The following is a 21,362-nucleotide window of genomic DNA, read 5'->3' on the forward strand; positions in this document are numbered from 1 at the left end:
GACAGAAGAGCAGTGACTATAAATACAGCATGAACTTCAGCTGCCTTCTCCATTTCAACACAGACACACACAGACTCATACTGTTCGTAACGTAATTTGTTCACACTGTTTGTTGTACTATTTCCTGAGGGTGATGAATGGCTATTCAGGCCATGATCATTCTGAATGTGTTTTTTTGCAGTGATGCGCCTTGCATTTTGACAGAGCGCTCTGTGTGCCTGCAGTTAGATACATACAGCAGTTGCCTAGCATCATAAAATGTGCATCGCTCTTCTCATTTGAAAAGAGTGTTTTCTTAAGTCAACAAAACTGCAGTGTGTTTTACCTCGTGTTTTCAGAACTGAAAGCGAGCCCCACATCCAACATCAAAATCTTTATTACCATTACCAAGTTCTTTTTCTGTTGTTTCGGGGCCATAATTGTCTTTTCTTATTCATGGTTTTCCAGGACAAGTGTTGCTTTGCGGAAAGCCCTTAAATGAAGCTGGTTTATGTAATGTGTATTTATCTAGCGCATTTATTGTGTTTGACCACACACTCAAAGCACTTCACAATCATGAGGGGGGTCTCTCCACATCACAACCAGTGTGCAGGATCCATTTGAATGATGTGACGCCTTACCACACACCAGCTATAGGTGGAGTGGAGAGATAGTGCTAGAGTCAATTCGGTGGATGATCGGGAGGCTATAATGGTTAAGGGCCGATAGAGTGAATTTGGCCAGGGCACCAGGCTTACACCCCGACTCTTTACGAGAAGTAACATGGGAATTTTAATGTCCACAGAGAGTCAGGACCTTGGTTTAACCTCTCATCCGAAGGACTCACAGACAGTATAGTGTCCCCTTCACTATACAGGGGCATTAGTACTTGCACAGACCACAGGTTGAGCGCCCCCTGTTGGCCTCACTAATACCACTTCCAACAGCAACCTAGTTTTCCCATATGGTCTTTCATCCAGGTTCAGCCCTGCTTAGCTTCAGTGAGTAACCGGTTTAGGACTGCACAGTGATATGGCTGTGGCAATGGTTTTGGCATGTATTATGCAAATTACTAACCTTGTGCACGTGGACTAATTTAGAACAAAGCCAAACACTTCGAATTCACTAACAGAAGAACAAGTTTAATAACAAACTCATGTGGCGCAAAGTTTGCGAAGTTCAAATGTGTGCATGAATATGAAAAATGTAGGCAAATATTATTGAATGAGAGCCATTGCCTTGTTTACAGACTGAATATAAAAAATGTAGGCAAATATTATTGATTTGAGAGCCATTGCCTTGTTTACAGACTGAATATAAAAAATGTAGGCAAATATTATTGATTTGAGAGCCATTGCCTTGTTTACAGAAATTATGAGTGAAACTTAAGTGAGTTTTTTCCTTAAAACAAGCTAAATAATCTGTCAATGTGGTAAGCAATGTAAACTTGTTTACGATTTGAAATATGATTGTTCTTCTTACCCCATTAGCAGATTATTTTGCATGTTTTGAAGAAAACTCACATAATTTTCACTAATTATTTCTGAAAACAAGACACAATCTTTTTTTACTTGTCTAGAGAAAGCTTCTTGTTTTAAGAGTCTTTAGATATTAGGTCTAAATACAACACAAAAACTCACAAGAAAAGCATGTTTTGCAGTTTATGTTTATACGGTCATATATCAGATCTTAGTATGGGACTTCACTTGAATAAAGATTATTTAGCTTGTTCAAATGAAAAAGTCACTTCATTTTCACTTATTATTTCTGAAAACAAGACAATATTTTTTTTACTTGTCTAGAAAAAAGCTTCTTATTTTAAGAGTTTTTAGATATTAGGACTAGAAACAACATAAAAACTGTTCGTGAGAAAAGCATGTTTGACAGTCTATATGTTCATATAAGGCCATATATCAGATATTAGTATGGGACTTTACTTGAATAATGATCATTTTGCTTGTTTAAATGAAAAACTCACTAAATCTTTAATTCAAATGTGCATATAAATAAAAAAAGTATGTAATTATTAGTGAGAGAACCCATCGTCTTGTTTTTGGAGATAAGTCAAAATAAAGTGAGCTTTTGCTTAAAACAAGAAAAATAATCTGTTAATAAGGTAAGCAAAGTAATTTTGCTTTGAAATACGATTATTCTGCTTATACTATTGGCAGATTATTTTGCTTTTCATCACTTAAGTTTAACTTATTTCTGAAAACAAGAAGATATTTTCTACTTTTCTAGAAAAAGCTTCTTATTTTAAGGGTTTTTAGATATTAGGTCTACAAACAAGACAAAAACTCTACGTAAGAAAATCATGTTTTGCTATGAATGTGTTCATAAACGGCCATATATCAGGTTTTAGTATGGAACTTCACTTGAATTAAGATTATTTTGCTTGTTAAAAAGAAAAAGTCACTTAATTTTCACTTACTATTTCTGAAAATAAGACAATATTTTATACTTGACTAGAAAAAACATCTCCCCATGTTGGCGTGGGTTTCCTACAGGTGATTCACTTTCCCCCACAGTCCAAAGACATATAGGTGGGACTATATTGTAGGTAAATTGGATGAACTAAATTGGCCGTGCTGTATGTGAATGTGTGTGTGTGAATGTGAGAGTGTATGGGTGTTTCCCAGTATTGGGTTGCAGCTGGAAGGGCATCTGCAACATAAAACATGTGGCGATTCATTCTGCTGTGGCGAACCCTGATAAATCAAGGACTAAGCCGAAGTAAAATGAACAAATTAATGAATTGTTTTAAGAACTTTTAGATATTAGGACTAAAAACAAGACAAAAACTCTTTGTAAGAAAAGCATGTTTTGCAGTGTATATGTCCATACACGGCCATATATCAGACTTTGGCATAGGACTTAAATTAAGTGACCGGTAATCATTTTTTTTTAGATCAACCACATGATAATTTTTATGATCTATGATGCTTTTGGGTAATGCAGCCCCGAACCTGATTGTAACTAAATAAACAGCAAGCGTTCATTTGTGGGTGAACTCTGTCTTTTTCAAAGTACTGTGATGTTCACTCGTGTCTCAACTTGAACTTGAAGTAACTCAAAGGAAAACTCAGAGGAAGTGTGAACACAAACAGCGGTCTGATACACTTACACACAGTTTCACAAGCACACGTTATCTCAAACAAGGCCAGTGGTAAAAACGCATGCACACAAACACACACTGAAACTATGAGGTGGGGTTTAACTGCACACAACTACAACACACACATATAGACACTACAATCGGCTACTTCGTGGTGAAGTCACGTTGACAAAGACCAGCAAAAAAAAGCTCAAAGAAAATGAGAACAAGCACTAAGTAGGGCGACTACATTGGAGCGTGAGCGGGAAGCCCAACTAAACATAGCAAATAATAAAACCAAAATAAAATAAAAAAACCAAACAACCTCAGCCACATCCAGCTCATCATCAAAGGCAATTAGCTGGAAGAGAAGAGCATACAAAGTTAGTATTGTGAGGGAAGAAATCAGAGAAGGCTAAAAAAAAAAAAGGCCAAACACTGTTCGTTAGTGACATAACACAGGATTTATTAGCATTTGCCTTAAAAGCATTAGTGGCTAACCAAAGATGCAATTGTGATAAATTACAAGCAATTGAAATTGAAGATCCCATGAATTCACTTGATGAGTGCAGCTTATTATCATTATTATTATTATCATTATTATTATTATTATTATTATCATTATTATTATTATTATTATTATTATTATTATTATTTGGTGTATTTGATGTGAAATTAAATAAATAAAAATATTTGCTTAAAGAGACTTTGCTTAAAGTTTTTTCTTCCTTTCACATATCAAAACAAAAATTCAATAAAATTAAACTATTTAATTAAATTAAATAATAAAATTAGTCTAGTTTTCCTGCCTTTGGCATATTTGACAAAACAGTAAAATATTTTTTTTTAAATATGAAAATACATTAAATAGCATAATAAAATGAGTCTAGTTTTCCTGCCTTTGGCATATTTGAAATAATTAATTAAATAAATAAATAAAAATATAAATATATACACAGTTGAAGTCAGATTTATTAGCCCCCTGAACTATTAGCCCCCTGTTTATTTTTCCCCAACTTCTGTTTAATGGAGAGAAGATTTTTTTCAACATATTTCTAATCATAATAGTTTTAATAACTCATTTCTAATAACTGATTTAATTATTCTTTGTCATGATGACAGTTTATAATATTTGACTAGATTTTTTTCAAGTCACTTCTAGGTTAACTAGGCAGGTTAGTGTAATTAGGCAAGTTATTACAACAATGGTTTGTTCCATAGACTATCGGAAAAAAATAATAGCTTAAAAGGGCTAATAATATTGACCTTAAATTGTTTTTTTTTAAATTATATATGCTTTTATTCTAGCCGAAATAAAACAAATAAGACTTTCTCCAGAAGAAAAAAATATTATCAGACATACTGTGAAAATTTCCTTGCTCTGTTAAACATCATTTGGGAAATATTTTTTTTAAAGAATTCAAATAAATAGGCATCTAATGAGTCCAGTTTTCTTTCCTCTGGCATAAATAAAACTAAACAAAAAATAAAAATTATAAAAAAATATATACATAATAATAATAATATATAAAAATAAATATGCATCTAATAAGTCCAGTTTTATTTATGGCATATTTATAAATAATAAAAAAAGTAAATAAAATAAAATAAAACAAAATAAAATCCAGCTTAGCGACGCAGTGGCGCAGTAGGTAGTGCTGTCGCCTCACAGCAAGAAGGTCGCTGGTTCGAGCCTCGACTTGGTCAGTTGGTGTTTCTGTGTGCAGTTTGCATGTTCTCCCTGCGTTCGCGTGGGTTTCCCTTGGGTGCACCCAAGGGAAACCCACGGAGTGTATGAGTAGTGTATGAGTGTGAGTGAGTGTGAATGAATGTTTCCCAGAGATGGGTTGCGGCTGGAAGGGCATCCGCTGCTTAAAACATGTGCTGGATAAGTTGGCGGAACATTCAGCTTTGGCGACCCCGGTTTAATAAAGGGACTAAGCCGAAAAGAAAATGAATAAATGAATGAAAATCCAGCTTTTCCTCATTTGGCATATTTGACATAAAAAATATATTAAAAAAAATATTTGACAAACAATAAATTAAAAAAATAAATAATACATTAAATAGAATAAAAAAAATTGTCTAGTTTTTGTGCCTTAAGCATATTTGAAATAAATAAATAAATAAATAAATATACATAATAATATATAAAAATACACAAATAAATATGCATCTAATAAGTGCAGTTTTCTTTCCTCTGGCATATTTATAAACAAAATAAAACAAAACAAAACCTTCCACTTTCCCTCCTTTGGTATATTTGACATAAAAAAACAAACAAAATAAAATAAAACAAATAATAAAACGTAATTAAATTAAATAATAAAATTTGTCTAGTTTTCCTGCATTTAGCATACATGACACCAGAAAAAAAGTTAAATAGTTTTCTTTCCTTTGGCATGTTTGACATAAAAAAAACTAAACTAAAATAAAATAAAAGTTGACAGACATGAAAATAAAACTAAAATAAAAACTAAAACTTTGATTTCATGGGATCTTTAAAGCAAAAGTTTGCAACCAAATTTATCACTAAAGTATCATGTATTCAGATATGATTTTGACGTTAATTGTGTTAATTCTTTTAGTGTTGATAAAATATTAGAAATGGAGTGAGAATTTTTTTTATTTTTGGATGGAAACGAGTTGGGAAAATCTGCAAGTTTTATAAAGTGTTAGAAGGACATGAATCATGAACAGACGCACACGTGTGTTTGTGTGCAATTATTTATATAAAAATTATATAGGCTATAAAAACAGCATGTCAGATGTGCGAAGTGGTCTTTGAAGCAGATTTTGGGCTGTAACTGTGGAAACACACAGCTCTGTTTCAGGACTTTTGTTGGTAATATAGATAAATATAAATATAGAGTAACACACACCAATGTGATTCTTGTAATTTCATCAAGATGTACAATAGTTCAGCAGAAGACAGGTTTGTGTACGCGAAAAGATTTATTGTGTGTACATGCATGTGCATTACCTTATCCCCATAGCCTCTGTCTTTAGTCATCATTTCTCGAAGTGTTTGCAGGACTTTTATACACAAGCGCTCCTCATTTTCCTCTAAAAGCTGCTTAGTGTGTTTAATTAATCTGAAAAAGACAGATAAAAAGTTTGTGTTAATAATTATAAAATACTTTTATTAAACAAAATAAAATAATTGAGGGTTGGTAAGATAAGAAATGGGGTAAGAATATCAACTGATCTCATATTTGTCTTTTAATATTGACAACATGTGAATTTAAATAGCTTAAAATAAAATTGGAAACTAAATAAATAATTGAGTGTTGGCGAAATAAAAATGGGGTGAGAATATTGCATAAAAATAAAACAAACAAACAAACAAACAAATGATTAAATAAAATAATTAAGGGCTGCTAAAATAAGAAATTGGGTAAGAATACCAACTGATTCCATATTTGTCTTTCAATATTGACAACACATAAATTTATATTAAATTAAATAGGAAACTAAATAAATAATTGAGTGTTGGTAAAATAAAAATACGGTGAGAATATTGCAATAAAAATTAATAAAAAAATGATATAAAAAAATACTAAAATAGTAGTGCTAAAAATGGGGTGAGAACACTGTGATAAAAATAAAATATCAAATAAAATGAAATAAATTAAAATAAAAAAATTAATAAATAAAATAAATAAAATAAAATAGTGCTAACTGTGCTACGTAATAAATTAAACCGTCAACAGATCTAATCTTTTTCTTTGAATAGTAACAGCACATGAACTAAACTAAACTAAAATGTAAAACTAAATAAGTGCTGATAAAATAGAAATGGAGTGAAAATAATGTGATAAATGTAAACAGCAAAAAGTAAAGTAATTGTCAAGTTTTCAACAGCAACCTTTAAACAACTCAGATCCAATTGAAAGACAAATCAATTGGAGCATAAACTGGTCTGGTTTTGCTCCTGCTGACGTTACAATAGTTGGTTGCATTGGTGTATCAGCTAATCCTGCAGCTCAAGATTACTCTGAGGGTGAGTGAAGGACAGAGAGCTCTGCTGCGTCATTACATAAAAATAAAATAAAATAAAACAAAACATATACATAATAATATATATAAAATCTAAAATAAATATCTAATGATTATAGTTTTGTTTCCTCTGGCAAAATTATGATAAATAAATTAATTAATCCTTTTTAATTAGAATATAGAATAGTTTATTATACTTAATATAATAAAAAAACTTTCATTTTAAAGTAACTTATTTGTGATTTAAAACTGAATTTTAAGCATCATTACTTGCCTTCACAATTTATCCAAATCCTAAAGGTATTTACAGTTTAAAGCTATTAAAAAGGACTTTTATTTAATATTTATGTTATACCTTTAAACACTTAACTATTATAATATAGTACCTTAATAGTATCATTTATAATACTAATAATATAAAAATAATATAATAATCTCATTTATATATAAATCTAGCATAACATTCATTCATTCATTTTCTTTTCGGCTTAGTCCCTTTATTCATCAGGGGTCACCACAGTGGAATGAACCGCCACTTATCCAGCATATGTTTTACACAGTGGATGCCCTTCCAGCCACAACCCATCACTGGGAAACACCCACAAACGCTTGCACACACACTCATGTGCTACAGCCAATTTAGTTTATTCAATTCACCTATAGCACATGTCTTTGGACTGTGGGGGAAACCGGAACACCTGCAAGAAAACCCACGCAAACACGGGGAGAACATGCAGACTCCACACAGAAATGCCAACTGACCCAGCCAGAGCTCGAACCAACGACCTTCTTGCTATGACGCAATTGCGCTACCCACTGCACCACATGCGCTGCCTATAGCATAACATTATCAACCTAAAATATTATGAACAAGGAGTTTCAAATCTCACTTCTTGTTTCAGGTCACCCAGTAAAACCTGACTGATAGACGAACAACAAAAAAAGGAAGTTAGATTTGATAGTTTTGTAAGGTGATGTTAGATTTGATGGTTTAATAAAATAAAAAATTATAAAAAAATTTAAAATGATAATCATAATAGAAAATAAAATAAAGTAATAAAAATAAATAAAATAAATAAATAAAATACCATAAAATAAAATAAAAAAAATTCAAATAGAAAACTAAATAAATAATTGAATGTTGGTTAAATGGTGTGAGGCCATTATTAATAAAATAAAATAAAATAAAATAAAATAAAATAAAATAAACGCTGTAGCGCAGTAGGTAGTGCTGTCGCCTCACAGCAAGAAGGTCGCTGGTTCGAGCCTCGGCTGGGTCAGTTGGCGTTTCTGTGTGGAGTTTGCATGTTCTCCCTGCGACCGTGTGGCGACTGCTGTGGCGACCCGGATTAATAAAGGGACTAAGTAATGAAAATAATTGAGGGCTAGTAATAAAATAAAATAAAATTAAATTAAAATAAATTTAAATATATAAATTTATTAATATAAAGTAATATAAAGTAATATAAAAATGGTGTGAAAATAAAATAAAATAAAATAAAACTATAAAATTCTCATAAAAAGGAGCAAGTGTGATGGTTTTGTAAGGTGATGTTAGGTTTAATGGTTTGATAAAAGCAAACGCACTTTGAGATAAATCCTCCACTCTCGCATTTCCTCCGGGCATCTGTGTTTTCAGGGAAGAGCAGCTCCGGCCGATGAAGAACATCCACCAACACAGAGAGTTCAGCCTGAACCAGCGGCCGCAGGCGATCCTCCAGAGCAGACACGATATCCTGCACACACACACAAACAAACACTTGCTTCATCTCCAATTCAAGTTTTCACAGTGTCATTATGATATGATGGAGTAAATGTGACATTAACAAGTTATTTTTAACTGTTAAAAGCAATTAGTTACTAGTTACTAATAGTAACTAAAGTTATTGTAACTAATAACATTAACATTTCCGAATCTGATTGTAATGCAATAATGTGCACTTTTAGTAAAGCTGCTTTGAAACAATAACTATTGTGAAAGGAGCTATACAAATCAATGAATTGAATAAGGACATAAAAGTGGCTTAAACTTTATATTAGTGATGAAATGTGATTTAAAGATATATTTTATTTTTATCGCTGCAGAACTTTCTGTAGCAAAACATGTTAGTGTGGTTCTTTTGTAAGCTCGGGGTCAAGATTTTTTATATTTCAGGGAATAAAAAACAAATTCATTTGATCATAAATACAGTTAAAATGCAAATGTTGTGAAACGTTAAAACAGCTGAATGCAATCTGAGCATTTCCTGAAATTAATGCTCGGGTAATTTATTCCAGTGAAGGAAAAACAGAATTTTCAAAATCAAAGTAAATAGATGGCAAAGACAAAATAAATTAGCTAGTAGAAATTAGTTATTAAAAGAATGTGCTGAGAAAAACCTTCTCTCTGTTAAACAGTACTACGGAAATATTCGAAAAAGAATTATAATTTTACATAAGAGCTAATATAGATTTTTTTTCTTAATGTTATAAATAAAAAAACTAAATGCTTTTTTTTTGGAAAATGAATATGATTTTTTATGGATTATGTTTGTTTTTCATAATTGCTCAAAATTCTTTAATAAAAATAAAAGACTCTTTCATGATGGCACTACTGTCGAACAGAGATTCTAATTATTAAACAAAAGCATAGTAACTCTAAGGCCCAATCTCAATTCTACCCCTTAGCCTTTCCCTTTGGTGTCCCAATTCTCTTTAGCTTGAAAGCGTAGGGCTAAGGGGAAGAGCTAGATAACCCATGAAACTGAGATTTTTTTAGGACCACACTCAAAACCAAAGGGTACGAACATTTTCCAGAATACACCATCTACAATGGCAGCATGGCTGCACACAGAAGTAAGTAGATGCACAAATTAGCATTTTTGTCATTATTATTAATTTTTACAACAAACAAGCAGAAGTTTTAGCATATTCATAACCACGTTCGTGTTTTACCACCATGCTTTAAAAAAAAATTAAAAAAAAAAATGCTAAACTTGGCTATCTATAATCCATAATAATAACCCCTGTATAGTCCCACAACATTCACATTAGTCACTCAATGACACTCGAATACCCTGTCAGAAAAACTGGGAATGAGCTTTTTACAGTGTCTGGTATAGCGTTAAATGTTGTTTTTCGTGTTTACATACATAAATATGGCCACGGTGTAAATACACAGTACAGTTACGATCTTATTGCCATTACATTGCTATGATAACATGATATCATTGCCTTCAGTGATTTCCTAAAGATAAATACCAAAAAATAACGCAACTGGATTAACTACAGCAGTCATGATCGTCGTTCTCATTTGAAGCCACTGAACACTACTGATTGTTGCACAACCTGCATGCATACCACCCGATACAAACAGACATTTTATTTTAAAGTAAAAAAAAAATAAAAAATTTAATTGCTATTGCTGGAACAGAGGAGAATGTGCTAGCAATGCTAAGGTCATGAGTTAATGTGATTGTGCCATTGTAAACAAAAAAAATCTTGAGTTTAAATCTTAAATCAAGAAGCATCTTCTAGACAAGTAAAAATATTTCCCACTGAAAGCAAGACCATTTTTCTTACACCATTGGCAGATTGTTTAAGTGAGTAAACTCACTTAATATTTCCATTTTTTTTTAACAAAATCCTTCTTGATTTAAGAATTTGTAGATATTTGGCCTAGGAACAAGACACAAACAAGAAAAGCATTTTTTGCAGTGCAGAGTTTGTTTTTGTCTTGCATACTTTCATTGGCACTAACAGGTGTGGTAAAAAGCCATTTCTGGAGTCCAGCCACTCACACTCTGAGCAGCAGGTTCATAAATAGCTCAGCATGAGAGGCCTGAGGCTCATAGCAGAGCTGTGAGCTGTGCAAACGTGTCTGAAAGCTGTCCGGCTCATGCCACAGCTGCACGCGGGTGCAGACAGACATGATGAAGCCCTGGTTTACCACAATCGCCAGCTCAGCGTCCCATCATCCCCCTACTGACCTCTAACCCCCTTCAGCTTCTGAGTCAAGGCTTTAAAACCAGGGGAAGTGCATGTTTCCACTCTACACTCACACAAATGTCTCACAGTTTAAAGAAAACTACTTCTGTTAAAACAAATACTAATATATATATATATATATATATATATATATATATATATATATATATATATATATATATATATATATATATATATATATATATATATATATATATATATATATATATATATATATATATATATATATATATATATATATATATATATATGTATTAACTGAGAGAAGATTTTTTTTCAACACATTTCTAAACATAATAGTTTTAATAACTCATTTCTAATAACTGATTTATTTTATCTTTGCCATGATGACAGTAAATAATATTTTACTAGATATTTTAGATACACTTTTAAACAGCTTAAAGTGACATTTAAAGGCTTAACTAGATTAATTGGGTTAACTAGGTAGGTTAGGGTAATTAGGCAAGTTATTGTATAATGGTTGTTTGTTCTGTAGACTATCGAAAAAATATAGCTTATAGGGGCTAATAATTTTGACCATAAAATGGTTTTTAAAAAATTCAAAACTGCTTTTATTCTAGCCGAAATAAAACAAATAAAACTTTCTCCAGAAGAAAAAATATTATCAGACATACTGTGAAAATTTCCTTGCTTTGTTAAACATCATTTAGGAAATATTTTAAAAAGAAAAAAAAAATTCAAAGGGGGGCTTATAATTCTGACTTCAACTGTATATATATATATACCCATTATATATAAACCCATTTATGCCCCCGAAGTTTACATTTTTATGTTATTAAAAAAAAATCCATTACAATCATATATCAACATAATCTTAATCTCTAAATGCATCCAACCAAAATGAATCTTTCAAGAAATCTGTAGTTTTTTGATTACTTTGTCAAAAGCTTAAGCATAGAACCTGCGTGTGTAATATATATATATATATATATATATATATATATATATATATATATATATATTATTATTATTATTTTTATTATTACTTTTTTTTTCGTGTTAACCCATTTAATGCCTACTTAGTTTCCAATTTTGTTTAATAGGTAATTTTCTACATGTTATCCATGTTTAATTTCTACATAACATGTAAGCAAACAAACAAATAAAAAAAATATTTGATTTGAAGGAATGATCCTCTCACATGAGCAGGGTTTCTGCAAGTATATTTAAGATTTTAAGACATTTTTTAGACCATTATGAATGAAATTTTAGACTTATACAGGGCTAAATGCCCTGATTTTTTTAAAATATCCCATTTATAAAATGTTTTACCCCTGCCCATTCAAAAAATGATTAAAATTTGATGCATTTAATAATACAATAATAATTTAGTTTTTTCAATATAAATTTTTTTATATATTATATTTTTAATTAGTTTTCAAATATATCCTTTCACAATCAGAAAAATTAAGACCTGTTAAAAAAAGATGTAAGACTTTTTAAGGCCTAGAATTTAGCTTTTGAGATTTAAAACATTTTAAGACTTTTTAAGACCCTGTGGACAGCCAGCATGAGGCTTTCAACTTTTTACCCCTAAGACTAGGATGCAAAATGTAAGGTAATAACGTTATAAATCAAGATTATTGGTCTTATTTAATGTTTTTTGTTTTCATAATATCCCACCCAAAAATAACGTAACCCTTTAACTCAGCACACACGTTTTCCTGGCACACCTAGTTGAAAATGTCTCAGCTGTTCAGAATGCCACGAGCACACCGGGAGTCACGTGACAAAAACTGACCAATCAGCTTCACACTTTTTATACATTTTAGAAGACTAATTATCTCAGATAAACCCAGAACACCCAAACACTGCAGGGATTTTTAATTTTCTCCATAAATAAAACTTGTAGCAGAGCTGCAGCAATGTTTTCTTATCATCCTCTGAGAAAACGGTTAATGGTTGCCAATTTTGTGTGAATCATGTCATGCTGGCCAATCAGAAAGGAGAAAAAAGTGCACACGCTGACGTCATGCATGAGGCAAAAATTCTGGTTTTAGTGGCCACAAAACCACACCATAAGAGTTTCTGACAATCTTCACAAAGGCCAGAGTTTACAAAAAGTTTCAGTTTCAGTCATCTGATACTGAGTTTCAGTGTGGACAAACAGCAATTCCCTGTTTGAAATCCCCTTGAATCAGTGATACCCTTTTTGAAAACCACAAAATAGAAAAAGCAAATGCCACAAAACATCATGTATGAAAGTTTGTGTATAAAAGTTTATTTTTAAATTGCTTTAAAATTATCTAAATTATAATTATAAATACATTTTCAAATCATGTTTATCCTCCAAATAATAATAAGCCAAATTAAACTTAAGTTAGTCAAAAAGCTGTTCTCTTTTAAAGGTATAATTTATTTATTTATTTATTTATTACCTTTACATCAGTGCCAAAACCCACTGTTATCAGGCTTCATCTGCATTTACTCTGAAACAGACTAAATTTCCCCAGACCTACACCTCACCCTGACTCAACCTTCCCATAACAATGCACACAAATTCCTGGAACAAATTTCCTGTTTCCCCACCTAATTAAATTCCACTTTCAATGCATCTGGAAAACAGTAACCTACTTTCAATCAAATGACTGCATAACCAAACAATGCCGCTATTTTTATATCTGAGGCAATATTTAAAATGTTTCTCATTTTGTTTTGTCTGTCTCCTCCAAAATATTTACTGTAAGTCTACTGTAAGCTGATTCATTTGAAGATTTGTTCTTTCCAATCCCCTCCTATCTGACACCATCCTATACTGTGATTGTGACTGGCCTAATTTTATAGCATGTGTCAGAATCTAAATTCCCATTACTATATCTAGGTATAAGACCCTTACTTCAGCATTCAAACAGTGTATAAAGTAAGAAATGTGTTAATTTTACAATAAAAATTCGCCACTGCTTTGGCTGATGAAACATTTAAGAACTAGTTGAATCTGGCCAACCTCCATCCCGAGCAGTAATTGATTAGGACATTTCTACTGATCGTTGGTTCGAGTCCCGGCTGGACCAGTTGGCATTTCTGTGTAGAGTTTGCATGCTCTCCCCGTGTTCGTGTGGGTTTCCTCTGGTTTCCCCCACAATACAAAGGCATGCGCTATAGGTGAATTAAGTAAGCGAACTTGGCCGTAGTGTATGAGTGTGTTTATATTTTGGATTATTCCCTTAAAGTGTTTACATATTTATATTTTCATGTTTAAATTTTTTTCCTGTTACTCATCCTGTTGTTCATCTAAAGTCATATTTTGTTTACTACATAGGTCTCAAACTCAATTCCTGGAGGGCCACAGCTCTGCACAGTTTTGCTCCAACCCTAATCATTCATTCATTTTCGTTTTGGCTTAGTCCCTTTAGTAATCCAGGGACGCCACAGCGGAATAACCGGCAACTTATCCAGCATATGTTTTACGCAGCAGATGCCCTTCCAGCCGCAACCCATCTCTGGGAAACATTCACACACACCCATCCACACTCATACACTATGGACAATTTAGCCTACCCAATTCACCTGTACCACATGTCTTTAGACTGTGGGGGAACTCGGAGCACCCAGAGGAAACCCACACAAACACGGGGAGAACATGCAAACTCCACACAGAAATGCCAACTGACCCAGCCGAGGCTCGAACCAGTGACCTTGTTGCTGTGAGGAGACAGCACTACCTACTGTGCCACTGCATCGCCCCAACCCTAATCAAACACAGCTATTTGTTGCTCTGCAAAGCTCAGTTCCACGTGAACATTACTAAAAGCATGTGCTGTAATGTAATGTTTGCAGCACGGGATGCGCATCATTCATTGTTGAACATTCGAATCATTTATGTTTAAAAGCGCGAACGAGACCGAATGCTTCTGTGTTTGTGTGCGCGCTTGGCCTCGGAGACGAGCGGTGCACACACATCTAATGCCATCTTAATGTGAGCGCTTTAATGGTCAAATACATGCACATTTGTGTCAAAGCACAGTGTTTAGTAAATATTCATATTAACCCTCATTTGTGTAATAAACAAACAAGTTGAGAATCAAAAGACATGTGAAAGAGAAACCATATCAGAGCCGCACTATTCTTAAAGTGACAGCGCACTCCTGCCGCCTGTTTTTATTACGAATCAAACAACAAATGGAGGAAATCCCTCACTGCTCTTGACTGAAGGACTTTTGTAGCTGAATTTTTTTTTTCTTACAGTGAAGATGCTTAAAGCACAGTTTGTTTCATATTTTTATTCTATTGTATTTATTTCCCTTTCCTTATTTACAGGGAGGAAAATACCTGTGCATATATACAGTTAAAGGCAGAATTATTAGCCCTCCTGAATTATTAGTGACCCTTTTCCCCCAATATCTGTTTAATGCAAAGATTTATTTTCAACCCATTTTTAAACATAACAGATTTAATAACTCATTTCTAACAACTGATTTATTTTATCTTTGCTATGATGTAAAGTACAGGAATTGATATTGAGACCACAGGTTTACTATATATTTAATGTAAAAAAAATTTTTTTTTTAGATATTAAATTTTATTTTTATATTTAAAGCTCTTTTGTACATTTTGTGGAATAACTAACTTTATATAAAAAATATTATATAGGGAAAGATTTCATTACCATGAAATAAACTTTCTCATACCATGAAATAAAATTGTGATCATACCACTGACCAAAGTCTTATTTAAAACTTTTCAGAATGTTTACATTTACAGATACCTCACACACTTCATTGAAGGTAATTTTAGAAAAAGCATAATAAAGGCACTTCAATAGAAAAACCTCATCAGCATTCTGATTGGCTGTTCTTGAGAGACCCCGCCCTCACCTGCAGCCTCTCAATGATGTTCCTGTAATCTTTGGACGCTGTGAGCGTTGAGTCTCTTCTGGATGCATTGCGAGCGGACAATCTCCAATTGAGGATGGTTTTCTGCACCACATTATTGGACTTCACAAACAGGTTGTTGACTTGGCTGTCCAAATCCACCGGGATGGCGATAGCTCTGCTCTTGGCTAAACGAAACAATTGAAAATTAATGAACGCTTAACAAATAGTGAAATCTTTTCCTTATGTTTTAATCAAGATAAAACATTGGATGATTTTATAGATAACATAAATTTCACTGTTCTTTTTAAGCTGTAAAAGCTTCATTCATCACGATCTGCCACTATATAAAGTACAAATCCCAGAAGTCTTTGCAATCACACAACAGTTCCGGATTCCCCCTGATCACACACACACACAGCTGGAAGCTCATGATGTACGGATTACTAGGACTATAAAGACACCTCAGTCACACACACACTCTTTGCTGAGTCTTGTTATACTGCAAGTGAGCATTTCAAAAGCGCCTATACTCTGACTACACTTTTGGATTACCTGCATGCTCCTGTGTCCCCGTTTTGACCTGCCTGATGATTCTCTTAATAAACTGCACTTGAATCCTCATCTCCATTGTACCCTGACTCATTACAATTCTATGTGTAAATTGATGGTTTGTAGATGTTAAGTTGTAGGTGTAGTTGTAGTAATACATACCCACATCAGACAGAACTTTAATACAGCTCTCCACTGAGCCCTTCTGGCTAGGAAGGAGCCAGCTACAGTGGTAAACTCTGAAAACCCCCTGCAGGAGCTGCACAAACACAGGCTGCCGGGTCTGGAGAAGAAAAAGAAAGCCAGAGAGAAAAGGAAAAACGAAAGAGAGGTCAGATTAGATGGAAAACAACAACTTACAAAAATTATAAAGCATCATTAATAAGATTTACTAATAACGGTCAACAAAAGATATCTACAGAATATTATTGTGCTTTTTATGTTGAAATAAAAGCAATACTGTCTATTTAAAACAATATTCCAATATTAAGGCACCATTAAATCAAAATGTACTTTTTTCTGAAATATTTCTGTGTTTATTTGAATGTTTGTTTTAACACTGGTTCTGGTAGTAGTATTGTTATTTTCTTCTTTTTTTTTTTACAAATATTTTTATGTCAAAGAAGATTTAAAAAAAAAAATCTTCATTTAAGCATTATCAGTCATAAAACAAAATAACCAGCTATGAGGAGAATCGCATTACAAATCTGAAGCAAACAAACTTGAGGAAATGAAAACGTATTACTGAAACTAGTATTATTATTATTATTATTATTATGTTTTTTTAATTTGTCAATGAAGATGTTAAAAAATTAATTTAAAAAAAGTTAAATTGGTCATAAAACAATACAACCAGCAATGAGGAGAAGCAAAGAAACTTGTTTTACAAAAAATACAAAAAAAATGTATTAATGAAACAACCATATAATTAATAAGCTTTTTTAATTATATACAACACACAAATATGTAGGTACTTTGAAAACATTGGCACACTTTGTTCATTGCGGCTCTCTGATTGGTGGAGCAGGGTTCATTAAGCATTTGTTTTGCCAAGAATGAATACATTCATGCAGCAAGGATGCAACAAATTCATCTAAAGCACAGGTGTCAAACTCAGTTCCTGGAGGGACGCAGCTCTGCACAGTTTAGTATCAACCAGGCAGCAACATCCCGCTCTCCCTGGTAAAGCCAATACGGAAGTAACCGAAACTGCAATTCATCGACTAGCCTTTGGGGGCTGGCTCCACAAACTCCAGATGTCCACTGACTGCAATGCTAAATTGGCCAAATTTACAGCTGATAAAAACATGTTTACAGCCTGGTACTGTACAAAAGATGGTTTTGGTGCATATAGCTCATAATACCCTTCATGACAACTGTGAGGGGGGTAGATTTCCTTTATACCTCATGCGTTTTGTTTTTATTTAGTTATTTTAAGACCCAATGCCAATTCTACCCCTTAAACCTTCCCCTTACCCCTACCCCTCATTTTGGGGTAGGGATAGGGGTGTCCCAATTCCCAATTCTCTTTAGCTTGAAGGCGTAGGGCTAAGGGGAAGGGGTGAATATCCCTTCGAACAAAGATTTTTCAGGACCACACTCGAAACCAAGGGGTAAGAAAATTTCCCAGAATACTTCAGCCTTAAGGGCAGTATTGCTGAACCCGGAAATAAAGAGATCCACAAATTAGTATTTTTTGTCATTATTATGAATTTTTACGACAAACAAACATGTTTTAATATATTCTATACGTATATTCAAACGTTTGATAGGTGGTGTATATGGTCATGACAAGATTTTTAATATGTGATAAGTCTGCAGAGACAAAGTTGGTGGCTAACCCTAGCAGAGTTAGTGGCTTTAGTTCACATGTGAATTTTTGTTTATTTGTACAAACTAAAGGAAGGGTTTCTGTGGTATTCCACCCAAAAAAGATGTTATCAGTTAAGACAAAACACATTGAACCTGAAACATTTATTTTTTTTACGTTTAAAATAATTGCTACAATACATAAACTTATCTAAAATATCTGACATGCTTTTAAACTAAAAGTTGAACAAATACAGTGTACTGTGTAAAACAACACCTTCCGTGAGAGAAACACCTTCCCTCTAACAGAAAAGCTAAAAACCAAAAAATGTGCACAGCTAAGAGGAAGGATGACATGTTTACACGCTACACTTGGTTCAAACACTTTCTAGACAACGACTAACAGGCTTGAGAGGCTTCATTATGAATACAAAAAGCACTTCAGAGTGATCTAGTTTCCCATTAAAGGGGCTGACTAGACAAGTGTCTAACCCAAACTACGTCACCACATTCCACGCAACCACTGAAGGTATTACAAAGCAGTACCTCAGTTATTTTGCCTAAAATGGAGGCCTGTCATAACAAAGAAAGATGTGAGAGATCAGAGGAGGAAACTGGTGTGAAGCAAGACTTCCAGGAAAGAATGAAAGAGGTTTGGACTCTACACAAAACACAGTGTTAGTAGAGTGTGCTACATTAGATTCATCCAAGAAATCATTTTCAAGAATTGCCTTTCAAAACAATCGTAAAATAAATGCATTACAAAAACGTTTCTTTTTAGCATTCATGAAAAGTAGTCAGATGATAAATAGGGAACGGTTAGACTTGTAATGTTTCATTTTGCTCACTTTGTAAATTTGTATACTAGGTTGCCAGACAGAGTTTCACTCTCGCTTTAGTAAAAATATTCATTCATTCATTCATTTTCTTTTCGACTTAGTCCATTTATTAATCAGGGGGTAACTACAGCGGAATTAACAGCCTTAGTAAATATAAAATAAAAATAAACAATATTAATCAGGAAACCTTACAAGGCCTATCAAACCACTGTTCAAAACACTGGAATTATGTTAAGACTTAACAAAAAGGTACTATTAGTTAACGTTAGATAATGTATTTACTGTCATTAACATGGATGAATAAATTCTGTTCATCATTTGTTCATGTTAGTTATTGAAAATAAAGCTGTTCATTGTTAGTTCATGTTAACTCAGTTCATTAACTAAAGCATTAATTCAGATTTTTGTCATGCATTAGTACATTTTGAACTATGATTAATAAATGCAATAAATCATTAGTAGTTCATTTAGTAAATACATGAACTAACATTGCATAATAAAACCTTATTGTAAAGTGACCAGAATTATAATGCAAAAGAATTATGTTAAAAAAACAACAACAACTTTAAAATGTTTAATTTAAAATAAAAAACAATTGATAAAATAAAAATATTTTGTTTTCAATTTAATCAACGCAGCTTTGAAAATCATAAAAGATATTTTATATCATCTTTACATATAAACACGTGCGCTTTTTTTGAGATTACATGGAAACTAATACTTTGAGATTTCTAAGAAAGAACATGCTTTTACTTTCTATGTAGTACTTTAGGTTGGTTGGTGGGTTTGTTTCTAAGAAATTAGAGCCTGAGTCATATTTAATATAATATTTAATTTGTTTTAAAGAAATATCAAATCAAATTCTTGAAAATCAACCACATTTTCACCCCAAGTGAACAAATTACATGCACACTCAAAAAATTTTGAGTGACATTTGCTATTTGTTCAAACTACTTTTTTAAAGTAAGCTGAAATAACACAATTCTTGAGTTTTTTGTGGACAACTTAATTTTATGTTCAATCCACTTAAATTTGTAAAAACTATTAAGTTCACTTAATTACTTCATGCTGTCCCAACACAGATTGATTGTGTGAAGCCAGCATGTTTACAGTATGATTTAAATTGCATTTATACATCTGACATCATTTCTTTACCATAAAATCTATTTTAATAATGTCACAAAACTGCTAAATCTACCCTTGTTTGTCTCACTGCAAAAATAAAAATTTCTTTGTATTTTCAAAGCATAATCTTGCTTTCCAGTACAAACGTTTAAATATTCATAAATCAAATCAACTTCACAAGCTAAAGTACTTAAGTCTTGTTTAGGTAACACTCTAGAATAATGGTCCATTAGTTAATGCATTTACTAACATTAACTAAGTGTAACAGAGGCCAGCTAATGAAGTGCTATGCAGGTAAACCTCACTCCTCTGACCTCTAAAGGTGCTCTAGTGACAGACACTAGGGGCCATGGCCTTTAGCCTCCTTATTAGAGCAACCGTGCAGTAGGACCGGTGGGTTACACATGGGGGCTCGTCCGGGATACACTTCAAGTATTATTTTGAAATTGCGAACATGAACTAGCGTTGTTTAACTCAAATAACATTGGCTAACGTTAACAAAGATAAATAAATACGGTGATATAGGTATTCCTAATTGTTTGTTCATGTGAGTAAATATGTTAATGGACTATTATTTTAAAGTGTTACCCTTGTTTACATAAAAAGTGTGTCTTTCAGAATTAAATGTATTTCTCTGACCCCAGTGACAGCTGTTTGCTCATGTTTTGAGTATAAACTGAACACTTTATTGCTGTCAGATGGGCTACATGACAAATCAGTTAATTGTGATGCATTATTAACACAACTTCAATGGAAAGAAATCAGGTTTTCCATGAAAAACAAAAACAGTCAGTCGCCATCGCCCTACAAGCATACAGTACACCCACTCGTGTGGAGCATCTGAGGGCTAGTTTGACTCTTGTTTGTCACGTTGTGAAATGGAGATGTGGGAAGTCTGCGGGCAGCGATGTGCAAGAGCATTCTTGGAAAGCTCTGAGTAGCTTCAGTCACCAGCGGTCAGCCTTATTCTTTAGAAACTCACGAGTGTGACGAAACTGCTTTAATTTCTACAGATCCTACGGGTGACAAACACCACGATGGGCTCAAGCTAAAGGAAAGAAGGGGCTTTTTTTTTTTTTTACAGATACTTACGTACATATGACGTGCAACCTAAGCCAGGAAGAAGTAAAAAGGGTGAAGTTATTA

At 32.9% G+C, this 21,362-nt stretch overlaps 1 protein-coding gene across 1 annotated transcript in view; it reads right to left on the reverse strand.

The window, feature by feature from the left end:
• Nucleotides 1-21,362, reverse strand: part of itpr1b (inositol 1,4,5-trisphosphate receptor, type 1b) — a 269,709-nt gene that overhangs the window by 141,116 nt on the left and 107,231 nt on the right. Inside the window, exons 36-40 of the mRNA XM_056468320.1 lie at nt 16,606-16,726; nt 15,895-16,079; nt 8,660-8,808; nt 6,057-6,168; nt 3,399-3,434 (exon numbers count right to left, since the gene is read on the reverse strand). Of these exons, the coding sequence (XP_056324295.1) occupies nt 3,399-3,434; nt 6,057-6,168; nt 8,660-8,808; nt 15,895-16,079; nt 16,606-16,726 (603 nt within the window). The remainder of the gene's footprint in view (nt 1-3,398; nt 3,435-6,056; nt 6,169-8,659; nt 8,809-15,894; nt 16,080-16,605; nt 16,727-21,362) is intronic.

The sequence above is a fragment of the Danio aesculapii genome, chromosome 11 (genome assembly GCF_903798145.1).
Source record: "Danio aesculapii chromosome 11, fDanAes4.1, whole genome shotgun sequence".
Lineage (NCBI taxonomy): Eukaryota > Metazoa > Chordata > Actinopteri > Cypriniformes > Danionidae > Danio > Danio aesculapii.